The sequence below is a fragment of the Hydra vulgaris genome, chromosome 11, assembly GCF_038396675.1.
Source record: "Hydra vulgaris chromosome 11, alternate assembly HydraT2T_AEP".
NCBI classification, from domain to species: Eukaryota; Metazoa; Cnidaria; class Hydrozoa; order Anthoathecata; family Hydridae; genus Hydra; species Hydra vulgaris.
The window spans coordinates 45,365,235-45,386,884 of NC_088930.1; the positions used below are offsets into that span (position 1 = coordinate 45,365,235).

Consider the following 21,650-nt stretch of genomic DNA (forward strand, 5'->3'; position numbering starts at 1 on the left):
CACGCTCCACCAACCCAAACCTGTAGTTGATGTGTCAGTACTCTCCTGCATGTTCTACCTATTATATATATATATATATATATATATATATATATATATATATATATATATATATATATATATATATATATATATATATATATATATATATATATATATATATATAATAGGTAGAACATGAAGGAGAGTACTGACACATCAACTACAGATTTGGGTTGGGGGAGCGTGTTTTTTTGTAAAAGTATAAACATATAACAAAAACAAATAACACCAAAAATAAAAAAGAAAGTGTCATTAAAAATAACAACAATCAACCAAATAAATGAAAAATTATACATTTTAGATATAGAATTTGACTAGATGTTATTCTCTTGGAATGCTTTTTCTTATTACTAACTCATACATTTCTTATTGTCATAGAATATACAATGACAATACTATTGTCTTGTATAACATAACATAACAATAAAAGTTGTATAACACTTTTGTCTTCGTGTATACAATATATATTGTCATTGTATATACAATGACAATATAGACGGGTTAGAATTGTTTTGAGTTTGTCCGTTGATGTACGCATGCACAAATTCTTGGCTGTCAAAACAAATTGTTGTGGGTTAATTTTTTGCTGGACTTCGTATTAAACTTCTGAAGATGTGGTAAAAATTTTTGTATTTTACCATGTTAAACAGTAGTGATTTTTTTTTCCCAGCAAAACATAATCAATAAGAAATTAAGCAAATTTACAGAAGGCTATTGAATGTATTTGGTGTAAGCGTAAATCTATCAGGAATAAAAGGGTAGTTTTCAAACCTTGTTATATAATTATAACATCTTATTATAAGACAAGAATATACCAGAACTTGCAGAAATTAATGTTAATGCCGCATAAAGATAAATTGTATTTTAGTCCGAGCAACTTAAAAAAAAAAGTAAATGAAGGCAATTAAGTAAGGTTTTGATAAAACAAAGTCAATAATTATTTGTTAACAACAGAGCTTTGTGTATTTTGCTATCTTTAGTACACTTTTACTGGTCAAATAAAGAATTGCAACTACACAAAATCTGACATTTAGCCACACAAAAAAAAAAAGAAATCTTCAAAAACTTTTTAAAAAGTAACAAGATTAGCACAAAAAAGACACATTATCTCTAATTGTAGACACAATCAATATAAAAAAAAATTACTTCGATTTTGTAAACATTATTTTGACAAGGAAATATTTTACAAAACTTTTTTATGAGAACTAGCATAAAATATCATAAGTAACTTTAACTCATATACCAAAATATCCTTAAACCTTTAAGGTCTTTCAAAAAAAAGTTTTAAAATAAAAAATAAAGTTTAATGGAAAAAAAAGGAAAATATTTGAAGCTTTATAAAAGAATTGATAAATGAATGTCTAAATCTTTAAAAAAATCATTTCAAAGGCAAAATTAAATACCAAATCCTGTTTTTAACAATATGTGGCTATGAAAATAAACGTTTTTTATAAGCCGAAATATATTGCAAAATAATCGTGTAGACAGAAGAACCCTATTAAACATAATTTTATTTCATGCAACTGTTGCATATCCAGGAACCAACTGGAGCTTGTGTACTTTTCACACAAGAATAATGAAACCACTCAACTTTACACCCTGGTTTATCACATGCTATCATTGGTTCAAAACAAGGTCTTTTATAAATACAGTAATACTTTTGTTCATTGTCTAAACATACATCATTTTTGTATGTAACAACTTCAGGAGGTAAACACTCAATGAATAATTTCCAGAGCAAAGGCATCATTTCATCATTAAACTTCAAGTCTCTTGTAACTCGAACTAATAAATAATGATTTGAAGCCCAAACAAAAAAATCACAATATTCTTTATTTAGAACATATAGTTAACCCTGCACTTGTGCCTTATATTTAAGATTTTTCTTCATGTTTTCAAATGAATCAATAGAGAAATTTTTATCTGTTTCCCAATTCACTAAATCATTTCGATAGTTGAATGGACATTTTATTTCTAGCAAACCGACAGTATGGCAAGAACAGCTTACTATAGAGTCAGGCGAAGCTCCTAAGTATGGTTTATTGTATAAAATGCGAAGGTCTGAAGTTGTCAATTGGAAGTTTTTGTGTTTTTCTTTCATAATGGTTTCATAGTGTTACTTTCCATTTCTTTGCCATAAGTTAAGGAAGGTGTGTTATATGCTTTTGTATAACAAATTAGCTTATTAAGCAATGACTTACTTGAGTTGTTATATTTGAAATGCATAACTTCATAAAAATTAGAGGCTGTAATTCTTCCTGCTCAGTGAGTTTTCAATGTACTGGATAAACTCTGCAGTTTAGTAATTTCAGGTAAAAAAATCAAATGAACTTGAGGTGTCAGTTAATTTGTATTTTTTGTATTTTAAAAAACATCTCTCTATTAAAATAGAATCATCAAAATTAATTGCTTCAATCAATCAAACAGACTTGTTAAAGGTTCTGGACATAGATTTTCTTCTGTCTCATCAGATGTCAATATACCGTCAGTATTTTTCTAAGACATTTACGTAATTAAAATATGCTGCTTTAGACATAACCTTTGGTAGTTCTTGAACTAGACCCAAATTTTTTACGGATTCTTCTGCATTGATGGAATAATTTCTACAGTACTTTTAGCTGATCTTATTTCACATGGTAAATCATTACATTTTGGTCTATGTAAGGATATATTTTGCAATGATGATGCTTCAACCTTTTTCTTTACTTGGTTCCATTGACACAGTTTACTAGTAACAGCAGTCTTATTGGCTTCAGTTCGAACGTTTATCGATTAGATACTGGTCCGGTAACGTTTCCTTGTTTGCTAATGTTAATTTCTTCTTGTAATCTAATTGATCACTACCGTTTAACATGCTAAAATACAAAGATTTTGACCACATCTTCAGAAGTTTCATACGAAGTCCAGCCAAAAATTAACCAAAAACGATTTGTTTTGACTGCCAAGAATTTGCGCATGCGTACATCAACGGACAAATTCAAAACAATTCCAACCCCTCTATAGATTGTATATATAATGCATATTCTATTATTACTTTGTAATAGTGTTTATTTAAGCCTTTTACAAATTTTAGACAAAAATTTTTAATAATTTATTTAAGTTCATTTAGACTATTTATAGTTTTATCATAAACTATTAGTACAGTTTTTGATATAATTATCTATATAAAAAAATAAATAGTAAGGCTTAGCGTTAAAGACTTAAGTTTTTTTTAAATTTATTATTTCATTTAAGCTAAAATTAAATATAAATTAAATTGTTAAAGAAATCTAAGAAATAATCTATTAATGTAATAATGATTAAATTATTAACTTACAATCTAATAACTCCTTATGAAACTGTTAGTTATTATTGTTCAAATTTCAATCTTATTTCGAGATTAAATAAAAAATGGCGCACGCATCCGACAATTCCAAAAAAAAAATATCTTCGGAAAGTTAACCATAAAACTAAATATCGACCTAGACTAATAAAACGAGATTTTAATTTTAGTTTACATGTTTGTATGATCTGCGTTATATTACACTGTGAACCACAATAACCGCCAGGTTTGAAGTCTCCCCACATCCAATTTTTTTTTCTTATTAAGAAGTAACATAGTATATAAGTTAAGTAAAGGTATTAAGAACCTCCATAGGAATGGCTAGAATAAAATTTTTACACATCTAAACTTTAGATAAAAGGGGAGGGGCGGTACACCGTTAACCTTATTGAAGTTCATATATTTCACATTATTTCATGAAGAAACCTAATTTTTACTCTGTACTTGTGTACTCCCATAATATAAAGGCATTAAAAAAGTGTTAGAACATTTATATAACAGATTACAAAGAAAAAGAATGTAGGTATAAAAACAACAACAAAATGCATTTAATGTGAAAAATATCTTGACTAAGCTTTGAAATACAAAAATAGCATTCTATTTTATCAATACTCAATTAAAAGTATTTTTAATGCTATTAAAATACTTTGTAAATAATAATTTTGACATAGTTGTGTAGCAAAATATATTAAATTGATCAGTAAACTTGTTAACTATTTATTAAATGTTGAAAATTCCACAACACTTGACTTTAACCGTTTAGCATAGTCTGGGTGGCTTTGTCGTCTCTTATATTTATTCCATGTCTTTTTAAACTCATGATGAACAGATTCACCTGCTTGTTCAAAGTAAATTCCAAGCCCATTATCAGTATTGGTACTTTTTAGAAATGGTACAATATGGTTAACTGCAATATGAACTTTCCACGGTATATTCAAAGAAATGTTTTCAAAGTAAGTATTAATATATTCCCTTAAATTAGCATAAGACATCTTGAATTCGAAAACAACAGATTCAATATCACCAACTTTTTCTCCAAAGGTGGCTTGCTTCATTGATTGAAACTTTCTTAAACATTCAATTACTGGTAGTAAATCAAGCTTTCCTTGATCAGCAATATCACGAGAAAGAACATCTAACTTATCTAAAAGTCTGTTGGCATTGTTGCCATCAAATCCAATGCCATGGTAACCTCTGAAAAATATGTAATTTGAGTTTAACCACTTTTCAAAGCCAGGCCATAGTTTTGATAATAGTTTTCCAAAAGTTGTAACTATTCCGATTAATGTATGCAACTCAGGTACTGGAACTAAATTTTCAATAATTGTGTCTGGATCCTCTTCAAGATATAATAATCTTGGATTAATAACATTTTTATAATCAGCCATCTTTGATTTTGGTTTTCCAGCTTCTGTGTATTTACTGTAATGATAATCGAGGGAACCAAGAGTTCGTTTTTCTCCACCATCCAAAAGACTCTCTCCTTCACACCACAAACAACTATATTTTCCAGCATGGCTTGTAATGCCAAACATTGAGTTTGCACACTTTAAATCAAATGCAACAGAATACTTAATATTTTGAAGATTAAGAGTATCAACTAATTTTCTAAGATTTCCATTGTGTTCAGACACTCCTTCTACAATAGCAACAATAAAACAACGCTTAACTCCAGAGTCATCAAGGTCAGGTTGGTTGCTAGTTTTATCATGCGGATTAAAAACATTCATAGTGACCTTTAAAAAACCTTGACCAGAATCCACAGCAACTCTTACAATTGTAGAAAGAGGGTCAATATTCCTTTCAGTGATTATATCATGTATAAATTCATCAATATCTTTAATATAAACCATTGATTTATTTACTATATCACCAGCTTCAACAAATTCTTCTTCTTTACATGAAAAATATTCATTCATTTCTGCTTTTAAAGCCTCTAATTTTTTAACAATATTTCCTTCAATGCTACTTTGAAAGCCAAGACTTTTTCTAAATATAGAACACATTTTTTTGGTTTTACACTGAGATAGTTCTAAACATTTTATAAGCTCAATGATTGTTCCAAAAGATACTTGACTAAAATTAGCACGGTCACATTTATTGTCAGTAGTTCCGGCAACAATAGTTAATAGTTTCCCATAAGTAGCAATTGTGAATTTTTCACCTCTAAAAATATTTTCCTTTTCCATTTTTGTTTTTAAAATACTTGAAGCGACACGTTCTGCACTTGCTGATCCCAATGCATATGCTGCATTAACTAAATTTTTCACAGCTTGAACATCACTACAAAGATGAATAATGCCTGACTTAACAACTCCATAACATTTTAAGCACATTCTTTCATTTTTATCTTCATTTAACTCAGAAGTAATAATGTTATTATCTTTTGATATTTCTGAAACATCTGAAGTTCTTCTGATATCTTGACGGTTTATCTAATCAAAAAAAAAATCTAAAGCTATATAAATTAGTAATATAAAAAATATAACACAATAAAAATAAACACATCGATGACATATTAGTTCCTAAAACAAGCTGTTTAAATGTTTTTTTTTTTTTTCAAGTTTATCAAAGTTCATTGAGACACAGCTCTTTCTTTTTTTAAAATTAATAAAAAATAAAACAACTTTATTTAATTAAACACTAAGTCTTAAATATAGTTTTTTATTAATTTTATCAACTAACCTGAGAAATTTGCTTTAGCCACTTATCAAGGTATTTTGTATCGTTTTTTCCAAACAATAAAGGTTTTTATAACAATTGCTACAAATAACTTTAGGATAGTTTGCTAAATTTTGATCATAGCTATCCCAAATAAAAGTTTTTATTTTTTTCTTCAATAGCTTTAGATATTTTATGAAGCTTTGCTGACTTTTTACCAAAGATTTTAAAACAAACAGCACATAGATTGTTGACCGCCATTTAATAAAAATTGTCGTTGTGTACCAGAATATGTCTAAAATCAAACTACGCCGATATTTGATTAGCAAATTATAGCCTTTTTTTCTGAAAATGGCGGATGTTTTTTAACTAAAAATTATAATTCTTATTCTTTGATTTTCATACATTTTTCCATTCCCCTAGAGGTTTTTACTAACCAAATATTTATTTTCATATATACAACTAAATATTTATAAAAAAAAATCTGATGTGGGGAGACTTCAAACCTGGCGGTCACTGTGGTTCATTGTGATTACGAAAAGGCACACTTCCGAATGTAATTCAGACTTCTTTTGAACGTTCAACCCTGACCAAAAAAAAAAAAAAAAAATATCATGGTTCCATAAAGGTCTAGGACGTTCAGAACGTAAGCTGAACGCACATTGTACGTTTTTTGTACGTGCAGTGTTTGCTGGGATATTTAAAAAAAAAACTTAAACGTTTTTAAGTTTTTTTTACTTTTGTTTAGGCTAAGCTTCGTAAATTTATGTACCTATGGATACGATGACTATTTGCAAGGAAAGTTGTTGGTATTTTAATGTACTTAGTGTAAAAAAAAACATGTAATATAGTATGTTTAGATTTTCTGACTGAAAGTCAGAAAATCTGGTTTCCTAAAAACTGAAAATCTAGTTTCCTAAAGTTTTATCATTTTTAAGATCAAAATTAGTGGACACATACTTAACTGTTTGATGAATATTCATTGATAATAAACAGAAAAATCACAAAATGTGGACATAAAGCCTTTTGGTTCTCGCTTTTGTATTGTTAATAGGCGACGTAAGCGCTGTCTAGTCATATGCAGCCAGACTAAGTCAGACTTAATTCTGATTATTTTCTATATGCATATGCATATGGACCACATTATTAGCTAATAAAGCTTAAAAATATTTGACTTGTTAATATTAAATTTCGCTTTTTAAAGCAATTGCAAGTAAAAATTAAGCAACTATTACATTTGCATTACTTTTAATTGCAAGTCTTGTAAAGTAATTTACTTTGGAAAGTAAGTTTGGTTTTAAATATGTAAGAAACTTTTTTTTATTTACAATTTTGAATTAAATTGAAGTGTAATTTATTTATTATAAGTAAAAAAAGTTAGTTATGAAGTAATCTTAGGAGCTATCCATTAATTACGTCAACAAAATAGGGGAGGGGGTTCTGAGAGTGTTTTTGGCAATTCGCGGCGTTAGAATTATCTTGCTTTCTCCACATTTTAGAGTTTTGAGATAAAGCGATTTAAAAAATAAAACCTTTAGGAGACGGCATAGAAAAACATTTTTAAAACTATTTTTTCTCCGTAACTTTTTTAATTATAATTTAGATTTCAATACAATAGTAAAACATTATTCTAATACTATCAATAACTTAATTTTTTCAATAAGTGGAGATAGAACAAGATAAATATAACGTCGCGAATTTTTGACAAGAGGAGGAGGGAAAATTAGTAAGTGCTATGTTTTTTCAAATATTATATTTATGTAAAGGTTTCTCCATAAAATACGTCAACAATTTTTCAGGCGCTTTTACCTTGCTTCTCCCCCATGTCAACAACATGTCAAACTTCCAGAGACCCCCTATAAGTTACGTCTACATTTGATTACTTCTTCCCCCTTCTCCAGAAAATCAAATTTAAATGGGGAAAAAAACAACAACAATATTTTAAATAGACTAGTGATTAAAAATAAAATGTTTAGAAAAAAAAAAAAAAAAATTTACATTCTAATTACTTTTTAAGTATATAGATATAATGTAAGTTTTATTATTTACTTCCTCAAAAAACAGTCATTTCGTGTTGATTTAACGTAAATTTTGAGATAGGTAGCGTATTCAAAACCTTTGCTTGTTTATTGACTGTTTTTGTTGACTGTTACATCAAACTGTTTTAACTATAGTTATGTATAAAATTAATATATTCTTCAAACCATTCAAAAAGATTACAAAAATAACCAGCTCAGGTATATTTTGCATTTCCTGAGGTAGTTCGAGATGTTGCTATTGATAGATATAGCACAATGTTCTTTAATGGATTTAACTTATGGTTTAACTTTAATGGGGGTGTCAACCAGTACGGATTAACCATTAAGCACACTATGCACGTGCTTAGGGCACCGCATGGAAAGAGGCACCACGACGAGCTACTAAAATTTTTTTGCAATTACTTAATTACTGCAAAGGGTTGTTTATGTCGGAAAATAGGTGTTTTACAGTTTTGCACTATATACACTGGAGTCAGCTTTTGATAACTGTTTATGCCAGTAACTGTTTCATGTTTATTAAATTAAATAAACCATGATTTCTAGCAACAATTATTATATTTAGATTTGTAACTTATAGAAAAACTATAACCCTCGTGTTTTACTTTATTTGCTAGCCTCGTTCATCAGTTCATTTTTTATTATGGGAAAAAGAAATTATGATTCAAATCTAAGAAGGAAATCAGGTGGTAGCAGGATTTAAAAAATATATATTTTAGATGAAATCGTTTTTCTCCAGTATGCGATACAAATAGTTTGACAAATAGTTTGACAAATAGTTCTCAAAAGGAAATCACTAATTTTACTTACACAAAATCTCAAATCTTGACGTCAATATCTACAAAAAAAGTAAAACAATGCAGTATAAATAGTAATGTATAAATTAATAAATCAAATGAATTACCATCATTTTTTATATTTATTGACACAGACATTTTAAAATCAATTATTATTTTAAATAAACATTGTCCACAATGCTATAATAATTCAATTGAAATCTCAACTGATTTATCAAAAAAGAAAGGATTGGCTACTTTTTAAAAATTCTTTTGTATAACGGCTTCTCGCGATTGGAAACAGCCTTCATATTCCAGCAAAGATGTTGAAAGACAAGGTTCAGGAATGCCACCATTTAAAAAAAATTATAGAACTGTCGCTATGAGATAGAAAAAGATCATTCTGCTTTAGAAAACTTTTGTTCTCTAATGAACTTACCTCCTCCAATGAACTTAAAATCATTTAATGGTATTCAAGATAAAATTCATAGCATATACCAAAGAAGAGTATTTCGAAGCAAAGTAGAGTATTTCAAAGGCTGTCATACAGTAATCAGTTTTTACCTGGAAGATCTCAGCATGGACATCGTTGGAGAACTTTAGCAGTTTCATAAGTGCTTCAGCTCAAAGTTTCAGGGGAACAAAAGTGATTTTACTTATGCTGAACTGTATGATGTTATTGTTCAAGATAAACTTCGTAGTGTTTTTCTAAACCTGGATATTGCACTTCGCATTTTCCTTACCTTCATGCTAACAAATATTTCTGCTGAGCGATCCTTTTCACAGCTTAAGACACTCAAAAACCCATGTAGAACAACAGTGAAGCAGGAGAGATTGGACTCTCTGTCTCTACTCTGCATCGAGGCAGGTATATTTACTTCAGTTGACTTTGACAATGTAATCAACAACTTTGCACTTTCATAGTCTAGGAAACAAAATGTCTGATTTATAAAAATTATTACAGTTACTAGTAGTATAGTAGTTTCGTAACTGTTTGAATCATACTCATACTAGTTGTTTACAACTTACATCATCATGATGTGTGACAGTGTGGTTAAATGACGTGTGACAATGTGGTGTATAGATTATAGCACGCATATAAAATATAGATATAAATATTAATGTTGCATAGCAACTTGCACTTAACTACAATTGGTCGGCTAAATTCGGGCACCATACTTGGTTAAGTGCTTAGGGCACCTGAATATATTAATCCAGGCCTGATGTTAATTATACGGTTGTCTTTTTTATTGTTGCACGTTTCAAAACTAGTTTTCAGGGGTTAGTTAAAAAACAACGAGCAAAAGAACAATAAAATTTAAAAGCTCTGAAAAAGAAGTCAATTAAAGGTTACTTCCTCTCAGCGAAAGGCTGATTGACACCGATGAACCATCGTTGATGGTGTAGCACCGGCAAAGATTCATCTCCACTTTGTAAAAAAAGAAATATAAATAAAAACGATCAAATCTCTACAAAAAATGTGCACACGTATGAAGATGTGGAAAAGGAAAGTCCGATTGCGAATGAAACTAGTTTTAACATAAGACTGTTTGCTTAAGTTAAACAACTAGCCCTTACAAGTTGTGGTCAGCAAGCGCAATGGATTATCCTAATAGAACTTGCTAAAATTTTCATATTATTTGCTGGTGATAGTGTGCATAGTGAATGGCTTTTTTTGAAAGTATGTATAATTTATAAGAAATTCACAACCGTTTGCTATCATCAAACAATAAAAATATTTTTTATCATAACCTACCACTTTAGATTTAAAAATAGTAATTTGTAAACCGTTTTGATTTTTTTTTTGTTACAATCTGGTATTCACTCAAATAGTTTGCAATATTCGGCCAAATACCGATATATATATATATATATATATATATATATATATATATATATATATATATATATATATATATATATATATATATATATAAATACTAATTTGTAAACCGTTTTGATTTTTTTTTTGTTACAATCTGGTATTCACTCAAATAGTTTGCAATATTCGGCCAAATACCGATATATATATATATATATATATATATATATATATATATATATATATACATATATGTATATATATATGTATATATATAAATGTCACTGATATGACTGTATTTAAACCGTCTGCTCTACAATCACCAGGACTACGACTATGCATGCCAGTATTGGCAAGATTGGTATTTTTGAGAATGTCTATGCAGCAAGAAAGACTTGTCAGATAAATTACTCTGTCAAGCGAACACGATATTGCTAGAAACATGGAACTGACGAAACTTGTTTCTACATTTGCCAAAACAAAAGAGAAGTGAAGTTTTAAAATTATATTATTAACATGCTTTAACGCTACACGAATATACGCTTATATATGATTATGCATGTAGATATTTTAATGCGAAGTTTTAATGCGATTTATTTTGATCTAAAGCATCTGTGCTTTCAAATTATTATTTTTTTTAACTTGATAATAACCATGAAGTTATTATCTTGAAATAAAGGCTTTTTATGTTTTTTTTTAACTTTTTTTTTAGTCAATTTTTTAAGTTCTTTTTTTAAATTTTCAGCTAAGGGGAAAACATGTGATACGACACCAACAAAAATTAGTCAAATCAGATGTCTTTTACAAAATACAAAATATTCTCAGCAAAAAATTGCACAAATTGTAAAGGTTTCTCACCAAACCGTAATGCGAGTGAGAAAAAAAATTGATACAGGGAAGAGTTTGGTCCAAGGAGACCACCTTCTAAACGCAAGGCAATACCAAGAGTGGACCTTATAATATCTGCCTGAAAAACAGAAAAAATTGCAAAACGTATTGACTAAGCTTACCCATGAAGCTGGTATTGTTGTGTCAGACCAGACTGTTTGAGAAAGACTGAAAGAAGAGGGATCGATATGTCATTTTCCAGCCAAGAAACCAAAACTAGCTTCACTCATGAAAAAAAAGACTGGAATGGGCTTAAAACTATTGTCACTGGTCTGTTGAAAATAGGTAAAAGGTATTTTCATTTGCATTCATATTCATAAGTTATTTTAAAATATTTTAAAAATATTATAACTTAAAAAAAGCATTATTTTAGATTTGTTTCTCAGATGAGTCAACCTTTCAAGTAATATGGACAAAACAGCTTTAGTTTGTCGTAGAACATACGAAAAGTTTCATCCTGACTGCATTGAAAACAGTCAAGCATCCAGATTTATTAATGACTTGGTCTGTCATTTATGGGCAAGGAGGAGGGCGTCTCTACTGAGCGATTGGGACTCTGAAGCTGAACAAGTATAAAGAAGTTCTGGAGAATTAGTTACTTTAACAAATGGCAAATTAGTATAAAATTGTCAAAAAAAATTCAAAAAAAGTCATAAAATGTCAAAAATCTTATATTTATGCAAGATTGTGCAACTTGCCACACAACAAAAAGTGTTATGGTTTATTTAAAACAGAAAAAAGTTGACATACTTTCCATGGTCAGGAACCTGACCATGGAAAATACATCAACTTTGATTATTTGAACCTGGTCTTAATCCCATAGAAAACATTTGGGAAATAGTAAAGGGAAAGATCGGAAAAAAAATTCTTACTAACAAGCAAGATGTTAGTAAGAATTTTTAATCTCTTCTAATGGAAGAGATTATCTGGATCTGGCACAATAATCCAGAGCTGACAGAAACTATAAAAAAATCAATTACAAGCATGCCACGACGCATTGAAGCAGTTATTGCAAACAAAAAAGATTTTACTAAATATTAATACTTTATATATTTTATATAATTTATTGTAATAACCAATAAATATTCAAAATGCTTAATTTTATTTTGTTTATTTTTTATCAAGTATAACTTTATAAATAAAAAAACAAGCTTTAAATTGCTCCATTATCTTCTATTTGCCTAAAAATTCATTTTTACACGATATTTACAAAAATTTATAGCTGGTCCTAATATGATGACCGACCACTGTAATTATATTATTAATAAATATCATTGCATTATTAAAATGCTCCTCCAAGATTTAAGAGCTTTCTTGCAGCATATCTGATGTAATCAGAATTTAAAAATAAACTTTCACACATTGTGCAAACTCCAAACTTAAATATGTGCATACCTATGCCAAATGAGAAAGCCTTGGATGGCGGAGGCCTGAGAAAAAGAGCCCTAAATTGCTTGCCCCCCTCCTGCCCAAACGTTAGGACACTGATCTTAAACTAAAGTTAAATTTATCGACAAATTTTAAATTTCGTATAGAAAATTTTAATCTATAAAAGTTATGACCATGCAAATTTTCCAACCCCCGATAATAATGAGAGGGTTGTAGTTACATAACTTTGCGAATGATAATATTATGTTATTACATAATGTGATAAGTAGTGACAGATCCGGGGCGGGATAGGAGGAGAGGGAAGGAGGTAGAAGGAGGTAGAAGGAGGGGGTATTGGGGCATGCATACCCCTCATACAGAAGAGATGGGCCAACCAGAATCTGAAAGTCTTAGAAATTGACGATAATCTTAGAAGTTGAGGGTTTTTTTTTTTTTGACGCAAATGAATTTTTTTTTTTTTGATGCAAAACAAAATACAAAATTATTTTAACAATACTGCCCCCCTCCCCACCAAAAAACTCCTGGATCCGTCACTGGTAATAACTTTACTAAATCTTTCTTTCGCGAATTTTTTTTTAATGAATGGGCGGGGTGTGCACAATGGTTCGCCTAGGGCGGCAAATCTCTGACGCCGGTCCATAAATTATTAAAAATTAAAACTTTTAAACTACGGGTTCGTCCTTAAATTACGCAACGCTTAATCTATTTAAAAAATAGAAATAGGAGATCTCAATCTCTTTTACGAGGCAACTTTCGTTCAAATTAATTCACTATTTCAGTTTAGGCTCTGCAGAAGAAACTTTTTGATCTTCTTTGTTTTGTTTCGACTAAATTCTTAATTAAACTTATTAATTATATTTATATATAAACTTAATTTTTAGTAGTATGTATTCCCGCATGGTCTAGTGGCTAGGATTTCTGGTTTTCACCCAGGCGGCCGGGGTTCGATTCCCCGTGCGGGAGTAGTTATTTTGCTTGTTTTTTGTTTAAATTTTTATTTTTTTATATTAGTTTTATTTTATTATATTTGTTTGTTTATATTTTTTATTCTTTTTAAGAAAGGTTTTAAAAAATATTTTAAAGTTTAGTTAGGGTGGTTTGGGCACTATTGTTTATTTCATTACTAGCCTTTCTCTTTTTTTAATTAATTCTACTGATTAGCGTACATTTTTTGTAAACAAAGACGCGTGAAAAATAATATACAAGAAATTCGTTGATACATTCTTTGTTTTTTGCAAATGCCTGGTGTTTCTTTTTTGGCTGTGGTACTATAGTACCTTAGTACTAAGGCTGTGGTATAAAGGTGTTTTATTCTTTAAGATACCATCCGCCGATCAAGCCCGGATTTGAATTAATCTCAAGTAGATAACATCAAAAGAATGCAACAGGAATTAAGTAAATCATAACATCTTGTCAGTAATGACACAAAGACTTCATTTCAATCCACTTATGAAGTTTTTTTAGGATGAGTAAAATACTTAAGTACTTCAAATTAAGGTAATCGTTATCACCAAATGATTAATCGCTTATACAAAATCTATATCTGACCACAAAGAGGTTTTAACCAGAAAATTGTAAATGAATCAATTTTAAAGGTAAAGGATTTATCTAATCAAAAATGACCGGTTACAATTTTATTTGTTGAAATGGAAATTCAGAAAAATTTGGTTGAAGTCAGTTGGTTTTACGTAAACAATAAAACATTCAGATTTTCTGCATTCATCATGATTTTTAGCTTTATCTTGGCATTTTCGCTTTTTTGGCATTTTTAGAGAGTAAAGTGAGCCAGTTTAACACTTAAGGTTAAAATTGTATTTTTACCGTTTCCCAGCAAACTTTGTGTGTTTTATTTTAACTGAAACCAAGTTCAAAACAAAACAACACTTTATGCTTCAAATAAAATTACAATGCAGTTTTTAAAAACAAGTTCTAAACTCCAAACTATAAAGTATTAAATTTGAAAACTTTTTCACTAAAAAAGTAAAAATCAATTTTTCGCCTACGGCGTAATAATTTGATTCTGGAATCTTTATCAATGTGATTGTTTAGTGACCATTGAGACTCCTTTAGTGTGGTTTAACATATCAATTATAGTTGTGATTGCAGTTACCCGTTTAATGTTTATTTTATATGTAACATTATAAGTTTCCTTATGGCCTACTATACTCAAATGAATATAGTAAGCCATGGTTTCTTTAATGGGTTTAAAAAGAAAGACTTTTAATTTACCATAAACTTTATCAATTTTATAGAAAACTTTTATAATATCTATAGCTTTTATGTCCGTAAAACCATTTGCTGTAGAATATAATAACTTTTCTAAAGTAATTTGTATTTCCATTGAATTTTCTGGAAACCCGTTGAGTTATTGATTTCCTATAACTTCTTGTACCTCGTAATACTGGGCTCGGTTATATTCCATCATGTCCCATTTGCGATTGTTGAGAGTATTATCACGAGAGCGAGGAGTTAAACGTTGGGGAGCCAAGCAAGCATGACGTGAATTGCAACCAAATTTATTAACTCCTTCATAAACACAAGGTTTAAAAAAAGATATGAAACGTATTTCTAACTGCGTAGATGATATATCAACTTTTAATAACATTATTGATAAAGCAATTGTTTATAATATATGTGCAATCTGTTGAGAATCTACTTTAGCAGAATGCATATATTGAAAGAGTTGCTCTACTGTTACAAACGCATCATTAGCCAAACGAAGCCCAAAATATATTTGAAATGATAATAACTTGTCAAGTAAATCTTCTACTTTAGCTCTGTCAGGATTATTTTATTCAGATTTTTGGAAAATTCGGAAAAATTAAATCGCTTCATTGACATCTTTAAGTAGTTTGTCAACACCACTTAGATGCCCCGACATTGAAGCGGCAACATCGTAACTTTGCCCACGCACCATTATTTTGTCTGATCCACATCTTATGGAAGCATCACATATTTCATAAGAAAGCGACTTGCTGTCGGTAGAATCAATTGTATAGAGACCAAGAAAATCTTCGTATATTGTAAAATTTTCAAAAGCTAATCGAATACAAATTGACATTTGCACAATACCGCAAATGCCTCGAGTTTCATCGCAATTTATAGAAAAAAAATTCTCCAATTAATAGCGCTAAGTACATTTCTTAGTACATAATTTGCCATTAGTTCTATCCTCTAGTTAACAATATTATGAGACATGTACTTACTATTTGACAGCCAGCTCGATAGACGTGAATAACCTTTATTTTTCTTTAAAGTAACTGATTAAGATTGACTTCAATTTCATGATTTTGTTAAATCGCTAAGCCTTGTTAAGTATCACATTTTAATGTAGAGATTACACAAATTAAGCACATGTAATTGCTCATCGCATTGCTTATAATGCATTTTACTTATCATTTGATGAACGGTTCTTGAACATGCTGCACGTAGTGTGAATAATTTTTTCTGTGTTTCCATAAGAAGTAATGATAGGTGGTGTTTTTGCAATCTTTTTTCCAATTTTAGGTGCCCCAAGAAGTCCTTACGGTCTTATCACAGAGCTCCGCGGACGAGCATTTGAAAGGAAGATCATGCCTCCTTCTATACCGGTATTATAAAAATTGCTCAGAGACAAAAATTGTCCAAAAATTGCCCGTTGAACCACGAATCTCTAGCTTCTGAGGCAAGCGCGCTAACGATTGCGCTACGGTTGCTCTGTCATAACCAATTGCCAAGAAATTTTGTTTACCGCATTTTCTAAAGAATACCAGATTTTTTATGACAGCACCAATGCAAATATCCTCGCAGTCGGAAAGTCAAGTGATTATGCGCAATTTCAGCGGCGCGAATATTTACCATCTTGGATGGGGGAAAACTATGTTAGAAATCGTATGTAAATGTGAATTTTAAAGTTTTAAAAAAGATATGTCTATTTATGAATACTTTGAAAAATTAGGCTTTAACGCTGCAGAAAGGTACAAAAACAAACTTGCGATCCTTGGAATTAATGTCTGTACAAGTTCCTTGTAGATGCTTGGCGAGATAACCCAACAGAATGGCCACCTGTTCAATATCATGATTTATATCATTATTTAATAAAATATCCTAAAATATTTTATCCTGAGGCTATGGATAACTACAAAGCATTAGTATTAGACGTTCGTTTGGGTTTGACGTCAAAATCTTGCACAGATGTCACTTGTAAATAGAATCAAAATTTAACAATAGATGTTAATCCTGCTCTAATTTCTGAGATAATTTTTTACAGTGCAGATGCAAAACAAAAAATACGATTGAACGTAACAGCTACATCATTAACTGTAAGAATAAAAAATTTCTTTTTTCAGCCACTATTTAATATCTAGTTAATGAAATTAAAATTTACCTTGTAAAATCCATAATTACTTTAATATTATTTTATTGACATCAGCTTCACATTTTTTTTATTTTTGTATCAGCTGAAGTAAAACATTTAACTTCACATAATTCTTCACATAATTTAACTACACATAATTTAAAATGGTCAAGTAATATCAGTTTTTAATTTGTTAATAAATCTTACAAAAATAAAAAGTAGTTTTCTTGAATCAATAAAGAAGAAGAAGCCCAAAGTTGTAGCGTTCTCGCTATCCATTTAAATAAAGCAACTTAAATACCTGGAGGAAGTAACTAGAAATTAGTCGTCTTCCGTTTCTTGGCATGAACACAGTTGTGGTCGTATAACTAGGTCTGTCATGATGTTTTGAAAGCATCTATTAAAAACCCACTTAAGTCTTTAGTTAGGAAACATACAAGACCAAACTTTTGTAAAAGCAATACGCCTTCATTATTATGGGGACGTCAAAATGAAGAATTTGCATTATCTGAGTATGTAAAAATATGTTCTGATGACACGTACATGAGTGAGTCCCTTTACCTGTCAGTGGTCATGATTCACAATGATGTTGAAGTGAAAACTTTTGGTTTTGTAGTTTCACAAGAAAAACCATGACTGTATGTGTCTCTTGATGGTGTTGTACATTGTTCATGTTCTGGTTACGGAGTTGTTGAGGTGAAATGCCCTTACCGTTTTAAAAATATTGGATTGACTTCTTCGATAGATGAGGAAATTTTTATGTAAAAAAATGCAATAAATGCTTCATGTTAAAAAGAACACATTCATATTTTAGTTAGGTACAACATGGAATGTTCATACTGGACATATGTCATAGTGATTTTGTTGTCTAGACTCCAATTAATTTTTTATTTTTTAGAATTGAACGTGATCCTGATATTGTGAATGAGATGATCTCCAAAAGTACAAAGCTCTGGAAAAATGTGATCCAACAAAAACTAATGACAAGGAAGTTGGAAATCGCAGATGTTAAAAATGTTGAACAACAAAAAGAAGGAGAAATTTTGCATTTGCAAAAAATCCAACAGTTATTGGGATATGGTAGGTTGTGGTCGTTGTGATCAATGGTTTATCTAATCTGGTTGAAACTAAAAAAATTGCCAAAAACAAAGGTCTGGTATTGTCCAACCTGTCGACAAAAAAAATTAATATTTTATTATGTATATATATATTTTTTTGTTTTATTTCTTTTAAATGACTATATAAATGTTTTTTTTAAATAACAATTTTATGCTGTTTCATAACATTATATTAAGACTTTATATTACTTAATTTATTTAATATGTGATTTTTATAACTCGTCATAATTAAACTTTTTTAACTCATTTTAGTTTATTAAAAATTTTAGTATTTGTTAAATTTTCAATTTTGAAAACTCATCAGAAAGACTAAAAATGATACATGACTTTAAACGTTACAAAATTAAAATTTTATATGCAAGTAACGGAAGAATTTGTTTATAAAAATTCATTTAAAAAAATTGATGAAACTTTCTATTGGTAGGTTTAAAAGGAATTAACTTATTTATGTTTTGTAAACATTTGTCAAATTATTTTAAGTTATAAGCATCGTTGCCTTTGTTAGTAATCCTTGGTGCTTTTATAAATATCTCCGTTTTTAATTAACAATTTTGTACTCAATTATATTTGCATTTAATAATGTTCAGTTAGTATTTTGAAAAAAAGGATCTCGATTAATTATCTCATAACTTAAATTTAAAAAAATTGCAGTAACTGGAGCCTGGGAACAAAAATACCTGAAAAGATTTACCTCACCTAGCCCAAATGTGGAGGTAATGAGTAAATAAAATATTTTAATTGACACTCATACTAAACTTAAACTCGTCCATGGGTTTTAATTTTTATATAAATTATCTTTCCAAAGTTCCTAAGTTATGATTTTAAAATGTACAACCCCCTCATTTTAAGGGGTCCGGAAACTTTAAATGATTAGGTTTTTTTTACTCGATTGCACATTAGACTGAATACCATTCAAAAATTTAAATTTTTACCATGCTCAAAAACTTACTTTGCTTTTTTTTTATCCAAGTACCATTAAAATTTTTTTTATTGTACTTAAACATAATATGTTTAAATGTATATATATATATATATATATATATATATATATATATATATATATACATACATATATATATATATATATATATATATATATATATATATATATATATATATATATATATATATATATATATATATATATATATATATATATATATATATATATATATATTCTGTTAATTTAAAACAATAATTATAAAAAAAAATAACAGTAATAAAAAAAAAATAACTTTTTAATGTTTCCGAATGATCCATGATGTTAAATTCTTATGTAATGTTAAAGTAATTGTTAATACTCATTCATTTTTTGCCGGAATCCTAATCGGTTCTGTCGAAAATAAAATCGTGATGTGTCCGATTTTAGAATTAAAATTTATTTTAAATTTTAAAACATTTTAAAAGCACATTATTTATGCTCGAAGTCAATTGGTTGAGTTATTTTCTTTCTGCAATTACTGTTATAAGTATCTGACAAATAACAAAAATGTTTTTCTTTTCTTTGACTCTAGTTTTTTTTGTATTTTCCCTAGAACGTCAGAGTTAGATTCTCACAAGCGGCAAAAAGCTACAAATATAACCTATACGAAATTACTTTCTGTAAATTTATAACGATTCAAATGGAGTTAAATAATCTTTGGGAACAATTGTTAGGCCTTTAACAATTGGTTAGGAACGTTAGTCAAATAAGCTTTGTGGTCTTTTATATGATGTTGTAAGTATTGTAAACCCTATTTAGGGCTAAACTAGTTTTGAAAATTCCAATGGGCTCAATTATTTGTTTTCAACCTTTTAAATGGCGCTCCGTTAACTTTAAATTGGCGGGAGATTATTATTATTAGCTTTACTTTAATTAATGAAAATAATTTATATGTTTTTAACTTGAAAATTTTTTTTTTTGCCTTAAGCGTTTGTTTTTATAATAAACTAGTTTAATCACGTATTATTTGACTTGCATGGAACATACTTCATTGTTTTGTATTATGTTAACATAAAAAAATCAAACTCAAAAGTATTCAACGAGATTCTGGAACTTAATTGGAGACCTCAGTGGAAAATTTTTTTTCTTATATATAAAATTTTACATTGCTTTTGCATTGAGGTCTTTATATAATATTTAATTTTTGATTCTGTTCCGCTTTTCAGCCCAGAGGTTTCAAATGACATGAAACTTTTACAGTCATAAAGAATAGATAAAAGTTGACCCTATAATATTGCGTATATTATATATTTACATTATTTATATATTATATAGTATTATAACATTACGTGTAGGGGAGACCGGGGCTAGTTGGCTGCAAGTTGACGAACTGCGTTTATCTTCAGGGCCTTTCATCAAAAAGTGATAAAAATTACACAGAACCCTACTAATCGATCATTTCATCATTCACTATAGTATCGTCAGGATTCGTGCATGCGCATGGGAGATATTAAAATTTATGTGTTTTTTGGACAAAAACTTAACTTTTGGAACATCGCTTCTATTTTACTTTACAAAGAAAATAGTTGGTCGTATGAAAAAAAAAATTATTGTAAAAGTTCCAGACACAATTGGTTTACTATATCTAGTCAGACTTTCTTTTAAAGTTGCCATTTATATTTATAAGTTGCAATCTATAGATTGTTTATTGAAAAAAAGGCTTTCGGGGTAAGTTGACAAAATTTTCACGGGGTAAGTTGGCTCATAGCATTTACTATGGAAAAAAATATAAACTTTTATAAAATTAATTTTTTTTTTTTTTTTTCATTTTTAACAATATTGAAAAAATTTACTGTTACAAAGAAATTAAAATTTATTTTTTTTAGGGTTTTTTTCACAGATAAAAAGTGTTTTGGCTGTAATACGTACTAATATTTGGTACCATCTAAAAGTAATATTAAATTTTAAAAGTAAAAGTAAAAAGTAAAAGTATTAAAAGTAAAAAAATTTCTATTATTTTTGCACTTAATAGTACATTATTAATCATTTTTATAGTTTGCGCCAAATTACCCCGGGGTGGGGTAAGTTGGCGAAATTTTTTTTTTTTTTTTGAGGCCCGGTAAGGCCCTAAAACTTTTTTATTTGTAAATGAATGCAAAATTCATTAGCTACCCAAATTCATACTCTTTGAGACTACACTTTAATATTTTCAAAAAAATATCCTGTTAGGGCTACAGAGATCATAGAGTAAAAACCGAGCCAACTAGCCCCGGTCTCCCCTATTATACTCTTAAGATATTCTAGAAAAGCTAAAAATTGATATGACTTGATCAACATT

General features: G+C 29.0%; 2 protein-coding genes, 1 long non-coding RNA gene and 1 other non-coding gene across 4 annotated transcripts; 2 read left to right on the top strand and 2 right to left on the bottom strand.

Moving 5' to 3' along the window:
* Positions 1-1,552: 1,552 nt before the first annotated feature.
* LOC136087059 (inhibitor of growth protein 4-like) lies at positions 1,553-2,143 on the bottom strand. Its single transcript, XM_065809565.1, has 2 exons — positions 1,897-2,143; positions 1,553-1,827 (listed from the first exon to the last, which is right to left on the bottom strand). Exons 1-2 carry the CDS (start codon positions 2,141-2,143, stop codon positions 1,553-1,555), a joined length of 522 nt encoding a protein of 173 aa, XP_065665637.1.
* Positions 2,144-3,907: 1,764 nt separating this feature from the next.
* LOC136086696 (uncharacterized) lies at positions 3,908-6,294 on the bottom strand. The gene is made up of 2 exons (XM_065808962.1): positions 6,050-6,294; positions 3,908-5,799 (listed from the first exon to the last, which is right to left on the bottom strand). The coding sequence occupies exon 2, from the start codon at positions 5,698-5,700 to the stop codon at positions 4,078-4,080; it is 1,623 nt and encodes a 540-aa protein (XP_065665034.1). The 5' UTR covers positions 5,701-5,799; positions 6,050-6,294; the 3' UTR covers positions 3,908-4,077.
* A 7,533-nt stretch (positions 6,295-13,827) lies between these two features.
* On the top strand, positions 13,828-13,899 carry trnae-uuc (transfer RNA glutamic acid (anticodon UUC)). Its single transcript has one exon. It is a non-coding gene; the product is annotated as a tRNA-Glu (tRNA).
* A 3,265-nt stretch (positions 13,900-17,164) lies between these two features.
* On the top strand, positions 17,165-18,509 carry LOC136087277 (uncharacterized). Its single transcript, XR_010641683.1, has 2 exons — positions 17,165-17,237; positions 18,171-18,509. It is a non-coding gene; the product is annotated as an uncharacterized LOC136087277 (long non-coding RNA).
* The last annotated feature ends 3,141 nt before the right edge of the window (positions 18,510-21,650 follow it).